The sequence below is a fragment of the Panicum virgatum genome, chromosome 8K (genome assembly GCF_016808335.1).
Source record: "Panicum virgatum strain AP13 chromosome 8K, P.virgatum_v5, whole genome shotgun sequence".
In the NCBI taxonomy this organism is placed as follows: domain Eukaryota; kingdom Viridiplantae; phylum Streptophyta; class Magnoliopsida; order Poales; family Poaceae; genus Panicum; species Panicum virgatum.
The window spans coordinates 2,402,690-2,412,235 of record NC_053143.1 but is presented as its reverse complement, the minus strand read 5'-3'; the positions used below and the strand labels follow the sequence as shown (position 1 = coordinate 2,412,235).

General features: G+C 41.7%; 2 protein-coding genes and 1 non-coding gene across 3 annotated transcripts; all 3 read left to right on the top strand.

Moving 5' to 3' along the window:
* Window positions 1–1,259: 1,259 nt before the first annotated feature.
* Window positions 1,260–3,703, top strand: LOC120643492 (60S ribosomal protein L17-like). The gene is made up of 7 exons (XM_039919868.1): window positions 1,260–1,400; window positions 1,522–1,558; window positions 1,644–1,684; window positions 2,804–3,034; window positions 3,115–3,217; window positions 3,319–3,386; window positions 3,472–3,703. Exons 1-7 carry the CDS (start codon window positions 1,398–1,400, stop codon window positions 3,502–3,504), a joined length of 516 nt encoding a protein of 171 aa, XP_039775802.1. The 5' UTR covers window positions 1,260–1,397; the 3' UTR covers window positions 3,505–3,703.
* Window positions 2,492–2,636, top strand: LOC120646585. Its single transcript, XR_005664487.1, has one exon. It is a non-coding gene; the product is annotated as a small nucleolar RNA snoR74 (small nucleolar RNA).
* A 1,870-nt stretch (window positions 3,704–5,573) lies between the features above and the next one.
* LOC120643489 (5'-3' exoribonuclease 4-like) lies at window positions 5,574–9,399 on the top strand. The gene is made up of 16 exons (XM_039919866.1): window positions 5,574–5,687; window positions 5,843–5,899; window positions 5,993–6,157; window positions 6,308–6,385; window positions 6,472–6,582; window positions 6,667–6,783; window positions 6,854–6,949; window positions 7,076–7,146; window positions 7,246–7,374; window positions 7,481–7,589; window positions 7,713–7,769; window positions 7,859–8,001; window positions 8,087–8,194; window positions 8,303–8,378; window positions 8,456–8,529; window positions 8,617–9,399. The coding sequence occupies exons 1-16, from the start codon at window positions 5,640–5,642 to the stop codon at window positions 8,909–8,911; spliced, it is 1,734 nt and encodes a 577-aa protein (XP_039775800.1). The 5' UTR covers window positions 5,574–5,639; the 3' UTR covers window positions 8,912–9,399.
* The last annotated feature ends 147 nt before the right edge of the window (window positions 9,400–9,546 follow it).

Below are 9,546 nucleotides of genomic sequence, written 5' to 3'. Positions count from 1 at the left end.
TTCTATGAATTTGTTAACATTTAGTTGAAAATTGGGGATTGGAGAATCTGATTGGCAATTAAGCATGTGGGTCGCACTCACAGGACTGAAGGTGACGAGCCAAAATCACAATAAAAAAAAGAAGGTGACGAGCCACTAATATTTTAAGGAAAAAATCATTTCCGTCCTCTCTCAACTTTGGATCGAATCCGTTTTTCCTCCCTAGACCACAAAACCGGTTATTTAGACTCCTCGAAATTTCGAAACCGTTCGCGCGACCTCCTTTGAGCAGTTTCAGGGTGACGTGGCAGCGGTTTTCTCTTTTTTCTTTTATATTTATTTTGACTGAATTTTTGAAAAATCATATTAAATTATAAAAAATCATAAAATAGAAAATCCAATATTTTGGACTCCACATGAGTAGATCTATGCAGTGAACATATTATATAGTATACTTTAGTATAAATTTTTTGCTGTAATTTTATAATATACTTTTCTGTAATTAATTTATAGATACAATTTCCGTTGTCTAATTGTGGTGAATTTTTTATGGTGGGCTAATAATTATATGGTGGAGCTGTAGTAAAAATTTTATGGTTATAGGATCATGTATGACTGAGATATAGATTTATCTAAGTTTATCTATATATTCGTCTAAATTTATCTAAGTTTATATAGATAAATCTATATCTCAGTCATACGTGATCCCATAATTATAATATTTTTACTACAGCCCCACCATATAATAATTAGCACACCATAAAAATTTTACCATAATTAGACAACAGAAACTGTATCTATAAATTAATTATAGAAATGTATATATATAAAATTACAGAAAAAAAATTATATTAAAATATATCATATAATATATTCACTGCGTAGATCTACTCATGTGGAATCTAACAAAATTATATTTTCTATTTTATGATTTTTTTGTGATTTAATATGATTTCTTAAAGATTCAGTCAAAATAAATATAAAAGAAAAAGAGAAAACCGCTGCCACGTCACCCTGAAACCGCTCAAAGGAGGTCGCATGAATGGTTTCGGAAGTTCGAGGAGTCTAAATAACCGGTTTTGTGGTTTAGGGAGAAAAAGCAGATTCGGTTAAAAGGTGAGGAAGACAGAAATGATTTTTTCCATATTTTAATTTTCCCTTTATATCAACGGCCTTTTGTTTAGATGGACTGAATTGTAGCCCATGTACGTACCTACATGGGCCAAAAAAGGAAAATCCACGAAATGGGAGCGCGGCCGGCTCGGCCCATAACAGGCCCATTAGGGTTTCCCCCCTTAGTTCCCGTGTCACACCTACATAATCTCTCTCGCTCCTGCCGCCGCCGCTTTCTTGCCCACCCCTCGCCGCCGCGCAGACGCCTCCCTCCGCCTCGAGGCTTCCGCTCGCCGGTCGCAGCCATGGTGAGATCCCCCTCCTACATCTTCTCTCGCGCGCGTGTTGCATCCTGGTTGCCGCCATGGATTTGGCCTCGCCCTCACTGACACCTGCCTTGCGGCGGCGCTTGCTTGCTTTTGGTTCCAGGTGAAGTACTCGAGGGAGCCGAACAACCCCACCAAGTGTAAGATCTGCCGCGCTAGATTTTCGCGTCGATTTGTACTCTGCTGCTTTTCTGATTCTATCGTGTTCTCTGTGATGCATTGCAGCCGCCAAGGCCATGGGCCGGGACCTCCGTGTTCACTTCAAGGTGAGAGCTCCCTTCCTCTCTCCCGTCCGTCTCTAGAGATCTCATTATTTGTTTGTGTTAATGTTTTGTGATGTGATGTTCGGTTGTAGCCTATTTATAGTGAATATTAGCGTTCCTCCTTTGGCTTCCGTGTAGCCTGTTCATGTTGAACTCACTGGCTTCACCATTCATATCTTGTGTAGTTCATGATCCTTTCCGTGTTGTGAATGCAATCTGTAGAGACCATTTCTAGTTGGCTTCTTTCCTTGCATGATACAAATCTGTGGATGGTTTTTGGAGCATGGCTGTGATAAATTATCATTGCTAATGTGATTTTGTCTTAGCGTCATGGAATTCTCAACTACTTGAGTTTCTTCCTTTAGTGGATCATGCTGTAATTGTTGCAGCTTCTTTGATTTAGGTAGCAGGCACTAAAAGAGAATAGACACAATACGCTTCTTCTAAACTTTAGAATGCCAACTTCATTGTTATTGGGTTGAACGGTGATCACAGCCTGATGCCAGTTGGCTCAGTAAATTTGCCATTTTATCCTGCTGATTATTCCTTGATTGAATTCTCTGTTGTTTCCCTGCAATTTTCTGTGTACTTTTTGTATGACATGCATTTCTCCAGTTCAGTCTATATGAAGGTGTCATATTGTCACATCTGTTGTTGAAAGCTAGAGGAAAGTTAGATAAATTTCAGGGATTAGAATTCTTCAAGGTCCATCATCTCTAGCAACTCCAATAAGAGCAGTTTTGCAGTCCTTTGCAGTTATGTGTGTCTTTATAACGTAAAGTTGTAGTTTCTTTAATTAGTACCCTAAAGAAAAAAGCAGGATGCTGTGTTATTTGATAGCAGTATTCCCGTAAACTTTAGGAACATTATGTTCATCGTTATTGGGTGAACTGTTGGTCCTGTCCATGTGTTGGACAATTCCATGTCAATTGGTTCAGTAAATGATGACACATTTCTTTTCACAATTTGTTAGCTATGGTGTGAGCCCATATTTAGTTGTGCCCATCCATACGAAGGCACATATTATTGTTCAGTTTCTGATGTCTTGTATACTTTGAACAATAATATGCTGGCACTGGCACACATTTTAGTGTTTATTAATGTTATCTGTCATACTTGCAGAACACCCGTGAGACAGCTTTTGCCCTCAGGAAGTTGCCTCTCACTAAGGCCAAAAGGTACCTTGAGGATGTGATTGCCCACAAGCAGGCCATCCCCTTCCGCAGGTACTGTGGCGGTGTTGGGCGTACTGCTCAGGCTAAGTCACGCCACTCAAATGGACAGGGACGCTGGCCTGTCAAGTCTGCTAGATTCATTCTTGATCTTCTAAAGAATGCGGAGAGCAATGCTGAGGTCTGCAATTAAACTGTGCCCTGTCATATCTATCTTTGATTACTAATGTTATTAGTTAATTGTGAATTTCCCTGCTGCAGGTCAAAGGTCTTGATGTCGATACCCTGTATGTGTCGCACATTCAAGTAAATCAGGCTCAGAAGCAGCGGCGGAGGACCTACCGTGCTCATGGACGCATCAACCGTAAGTTTATCAGAAGTTGAAGTTTGTTCCGTTTATTTTGTTTTGCTACTGCATGAATGTTTCACATGTTGCATCTTAACATGTTTAACCACCTGTTGCAGCTTACATGTCCTCCCCGTGCCACATTGAGCTGATCTTGTCGGAGAAGGAAGAGCCAGTGAAGAAAGAGGTTTGTGGTTCTCTGTACACTGTTTGCGTCCATCTATCCAACAAATCTGATACTGTTGTGCTAATTTGGCTGATCTGTTCTTCAGGCGGAGTCTCAGATTGCGACCAGGAAGGCTTAAACAAGGGAGCTCTGCGGTGTTAGAGTGGATTGTAGGTCGTCGTTGCCTAAGTGAAAATTTTGGCTGGTTATCTGTCGCCTCCTTTATCAGTGTACTGCTAGCTCGTACTGTCACCTTGATCAGTGTCTGTACTGCCTATACAATTCGAAACTATGAATGAAGTGTTTGTGGATTCTTTCCATATTTATATTGATGATGATGTCAATGCTCATAAACGTCTTAATTAATATGGGCTTTTGGTTGTGGTTTATGCTACAGCCGTGTGGGATAATGGGTGAAATTTCAGAAAGTAAGTTGATTGCGAGGTACTCGGCGTCGGCGTTGCGGCTGAGGATCTCTGCCAGCATGCGGTCATCTCCTCGAACGTAGTATTAAGTAAAGTGGCCATAGTATTAAGTAAAGTAGAAGGACCTATTTGTCATCATGAATAATCACACTGATCCAATCTGCCCATTGTAACGAGAAAACCTTTCATGTGTCTAGCACCTAAAAGATCTAGTAACCTTGTCGTATGCTTATCCAAATAAAATAGAATGCTGAATCGCTTTAATTGTTAATTGCTCCAATTCTTTAATTCTTTTTATAATTATAAAAGAGCGACACCTATAATCCATAATAAGCCTACCTCTTTTGTAAAAGGAAATTAAAGTAGCCCCGATGGAATCAGTAGCTTTGTCAAAAGTCTCTCATTGCCCCATCAAAAAAAAATCTCTCACTGTTAATCACTAAACTTTGCTCTGATCAGCTACAGACTGCAACTGAGGGGAGAGGGAGATGGGAAGCTTAAAGGGGAAGTAAAAGGCCGGTAGGCCTGAAGTTATCAATCAGTTCAAAATCCTCATTGTTTTGTTTCTTCACCTTGCCTCTGCTCCTAGCTCGTTACAGCTGCCATCCATGGGGATACCTTCTTTCTACAAGTGGCTTGTGACCAAATACCCAAACATCGTCTCCTCCGCAAAGGAGGAACCAGAGGGGAGCCCCGATGGCGTCATCTATGACAACCTCTACCTCGACATGAATTGCATCATCCACCCTTGCTTCCACCCGCAAGACGATAAGCATGCAGACATAGATGTGAGTACAAATTTCAACCCATGCATGCAATCTGCATATGAATCTGGCATATGAATCCACGCATGCAGATGTGCCCTCCGAGGACAGTCACCGAGGTCTTGGAGTCCATTTTCGACTACTTGGACCGCCTGTTCCGCATCGTCAGGCCGAGAAGGCTCCTCTACTTGGCAGTAGGTTGGATTCTTTAGCTGATTCTGTTTTGCCATGTTGTTGTCTCAAGAACCATGGATGCTGTTGGTTCTTGGTTGGCTTCAATTATTTGTGCAATAATTTAGTTGTACATGAGATTCTCTGTGGCTGCACTTTTTTATATTTAATTTGGTTTCTGTGTGCAGATGGCGTTGCTCCTTGCGCCAAAATGAACCGAATGCGACGGGGACGTTTCCACACTGCTTTGCTAGCAAGGGATGAGGTCAATTCTCCCGTTTCATTCTTTACATCTCTGCTGCTGAAGCAATCGACAAGATGCGACCATGCTTCGATTTACAGGCGCTTAAAGAGGAAAAGATGCGGAGGGAATTACAAGCTCAAGGGAAGGAGGTGCCACCGCCAGAGATTTCAGAGGTTTCTGACCCCAATGTCATCACACCAGGGACTGAATTCATGGAGAAGCTATCACAAGCGCTCCAATACTACATCCGCGCCAGATTGAATACTGACCCCGGGTGGAAAGACATTATGGTTTGCTCTTGCGCTTCAGTAAATGCAGTTCATGTTCCTTCTCTTCTATTTTTTGAACCCTTGTGATAAGTTCAACAATTTGATCAAGTGGAAGTCGCTTGAAAGTTCACAATACATATGTTCTGAAGGTCATACTCTCTGATGCAAATGTTCCTGGAGAAGGAGAGCACAAGATCATGTCTTTCATCCGTGCACAACGCTGCATGGAAGACTATGACCCCAACACTCGACACTGCTTGTATGGGCATGTGAGGAATATCAATCCCTTTTTCTCTAAACAATCTCTTCTTGATTCAAATGTTGTGTAGCACTGATCCAGTCCGCACCCTGTCTACTTATACTGGAGTGAAGAATTGTCATTGCAGGATGCAGATCTGATAATGCTTGCTTTGGCATCTCATGAGGTCCACTTCTCTATTTTGCGTGAGGTTTGTTAATCCCTCATCAATGCTAACATCATGCTTAAACAAAATGCATTAATACGGCATATATAGAAGGCAGACTAAAAGCATTATACTATTAATTAGGCACTAGCTCAGGGTTCTATAATGGTGTGGACTAATCTTCTGTTTAACTTCAACAGGATGTGCCACTCCCAAATCAGGCAGAAACAGAAGGGAAACCGAATAAACCTTATCTGGTCCTCCTTAGTCCTTACCCCCTAGCTCAGAGTCTCAGATCACCATGCAGTCATTACCCATTTTGATATGTGAATAATGCCATCTTCTTTCAGTTTTTGAACATATGGGTTCTGAGAGAGTACTTGGAGATTGAATTGAAGATACTGGACCCAGTTTGCGAACCTAACATTGAGAGGCTAATAGATGACTTCATCTTTATTTGTTTCTTGATGGGAAATGATTTCATCCCACATATTCCATCACTTGAGACACATGAGGTATATGTGTATGCGCTATGCGCATGCCTTTAGATTATAGTAATAGTAGCTTAATGGAAAGTTAATTTTGTTATCGCTACATATATCCTTTCACTATGTTCATTAGTGTGAAAAAATATAGTTATTTCTTTCATGTATCCCATGTAACAGTGTGCGGTCGATCTTCTAATTGAAGTTTACAAAACAACCTTCAACAAAATGGGAGGGTATATTGTCAACACAGATAAAGTACTCAAGAATTCCAGCCTCTAATTTTCACTAATGATTATCCATTGAATTATGCTGTGACGTAGTTTCATTGATACTGAAAACAGGTCAAAGATAAGCATGGTTCATATCTAGAAGTCTCAAGGTTGGAAATATTTTTTCATGAACTGTCCATGTATGAAGAGAAAATTTTTCTCAAAAGATATGAGCTGAAACAGGTATGTTAGCACTCTAGTCAACAGTGTACCATGATGCACAATGGAATTTATTGTCATTATCGATATGTTCGTTTTGGCCTTTAGGATTTCTTGCAGAAGGAATATCGTAAAATGTTGTGTGAAGCTTCAGAAAGTGAAAGACCAGAGCTGAGGCGAAAACTAGATGACCTCCTTTTCAATGAAGACCACCCATATGACAGAGTTAGTGGTGCCCATTTGCATATATACTTCTCCTGCAGTCCTCCTACAATTTTTGAAATGTCTCTTGCAGATAAGACTAGGATTGCCAGGATGGAAATCCCGGTTCTACAGGGAATATTTTCGTGTCGAAACTTCTAATGAAATTGGAAACCTGCAGAGCGAAATGGTTATGTTTATCCCTGTTTATTCATTTATCCTGATGGATCCTTTTCCCTTGAGATGTGGCAAGGTGGAATTTTGTATTGTTGTAATCTTCCCTCCCTTTCTTTCTCTCTCCTCCCTCTGAATTTAGGTTCAGAAGTATTTAGAAGGACTTTGCTGGTTGTTTCAGTGTTATTTTGCGGATGTACCATCATGGACCTGGTAAGGATAACATGTTTACAAATATTAAAAATTAATTATTTCATGGTTATGGCTTCTATTTATCTCATTCTACGTTGTATGGTACAAAACTTGTTGCAGGTACTACCCATTCTATGTTGCTCCTTTCGTATCTGATCTCAAAGGTCTTTCTCAGTTTCAGATATCTTTCGCTTTGGACAAACCACTGCGACCATTTGATCAGCTCATGGCAGTTTTGCCTTTACAAAGGCACATTCACCATTCTTACTGCTGCCATTTATTCTGACATTGCTAAGTAGTCCTGGAATTGGATTCACAGTGGATAAGCAGTTACTTATTGTTTTTTTAATTCCAGCTGGCTTAAGCTTGACCTCCCATACTGTTACTGCTGCAAATTTATGGGACGAGAAGAATACTATCCGAAGTTGCAGACTGACATAAATGGGAAACATTTCCTCTGGAGTGTGAGCTATTCATTCATATGTGCAATGGATCGATGAACTGAATCAATTAATAATTTCAATGTGTACTGATCAACTGGTGGTGCATTTCGCAATGTTGATTCTGAAAGAAAGAAATTGTTTCAGGGCATCTCTGAGGAACGGCTGCTTGCAAGCACCAAAGCGGTAGACGAAGAGCTGACGGTAAAACAATTGCTTATCATCTGTGCTCATGTTACAATAACTTCTTCTGCAGTTGCATAAACCATAATTATAGGTAGTTTACAAATTAGATGGATGAGATGAGAAGGAATACTACTCGGCAAGACAAGATCTTTCTGCACAGGAACTCAAACGCTCTAGCACATATGAACGGAGTTATTGCACAAACATCACACTGTCCACTGCAGAAGCTTCCGATAGATTCAGCTACGAGGTGCATAAAGTCTGAACTGGAATGATGCAAATTAGTGCTGGTATCGTGTTCAGAGCAATGGTCTGAATTTTGAATGTTTCCACAGTGGCATTGGAGGGTGGTTGTCGCCTGATGACAATGCTGGTGGCCTGAGCAGCAGTTTCTTTCCCTCACCCATAAAAAATCTACAGGACATCACAAATGATCAGGCAATGTAAGTCTTCCCTCGAGCCTTGCTGTCCTGAGGTTGAGGCCTTGTGGTACCTAGGTTTGGCTCACACCCCAACTTTAATCGCGTTTTGTGTGTGCATACATGTTTCAGGTCAGCCACGTTCTTCAACCCTGAGGCTGTGAATCCAACCCCAAGACTACTTAGCAATGTCAGGGTACCTGATAAGGTGTGTTCATGACACTAATAAGTTGCTTGTTCCAACTTATATTCAGAGATCATCTTTGTAATTCATGAATCCTGCAGACTGTCACGGGAGCTGATATCTCAAAGAGGCCACTCTGGCACACGTACCCGGGCTCAAGGCCGCCACCGCCCATGTAAAATCTTTCCATTGTTCGATTGATCTTCTATTCTATGTCGCCGAGATGAGATGAACACATACGGTTTCGTACGGCCGATTGCAGGGTTCAGAGGCCGGATTCTATCTGGAAGCCGAGCACGCCGGCGACGCCGCGGGAAGAGCACAAGCACGCCGGCACGGGGTGGGCGGGGCGTGGCAGAGGGAACAACGCCACTGCCGCCGCCCAGGCGCAGCAGCTCGCCACCAGGAGCAGCAGCTACGGGCATGGCACTGCCACCGACACGCCCCGGAGCAGCAGCAGCTACAGCTATAGGAAAACCAGTTTCCATCGGGTGGACATGCCGCGAAGCAGCTGGTTCGACAACGAACCTGGAGATGCGCAGCCACGTCGTTGGTAGGACACTCATCCCAGGAATCAGATGTGCATAGACTTGTTCATCTCGTCTATAGAGTTGTTCATCTCACCGCCGTATATGTAATGTTTGGGCATTTGCTTCGAGATGAAATAAATAAAATACTTTGTGGCTAAATGTAACGGATTCACAGAATGACAAGCCCAGGCCCAGTAGAAAGGCCCAGAAACATTACAAGCCGAACAGAGGACTGACAAGAGCAAATGGCCAACTGAATCTGAAGAAAGTGGAGATTTCACGGGAAGGAAAATTTTGGAAACCAAAACGAAGAAGTGAAATTCGAGTCACATCTTGTAGTAGGATCCTAGCACTTGTAAAAAATGTCTATGGATGAAATTTTATCCATCCTGAATGTAACTCAGTTGCATGTCGATGAATCTGTTAGGGAAGAATCCTCCTGTCCACGACATTATCACTATATCAACATTCTTGACGTAGTATAATGGGTGCCTATTTGTCTTTTTGTTGTCCCATGTCGATTGCATTTCATGTAACTGCAAACTACTCTACTCCCATTCGATAAGGTTTATTCAAATCATTGTCTGCTGATTTTAGTAATTTCTGTACCCTTGTGCTTGATTACTGTGGCAGTCAAATCCGACAGCCAAGGAACCTAGATT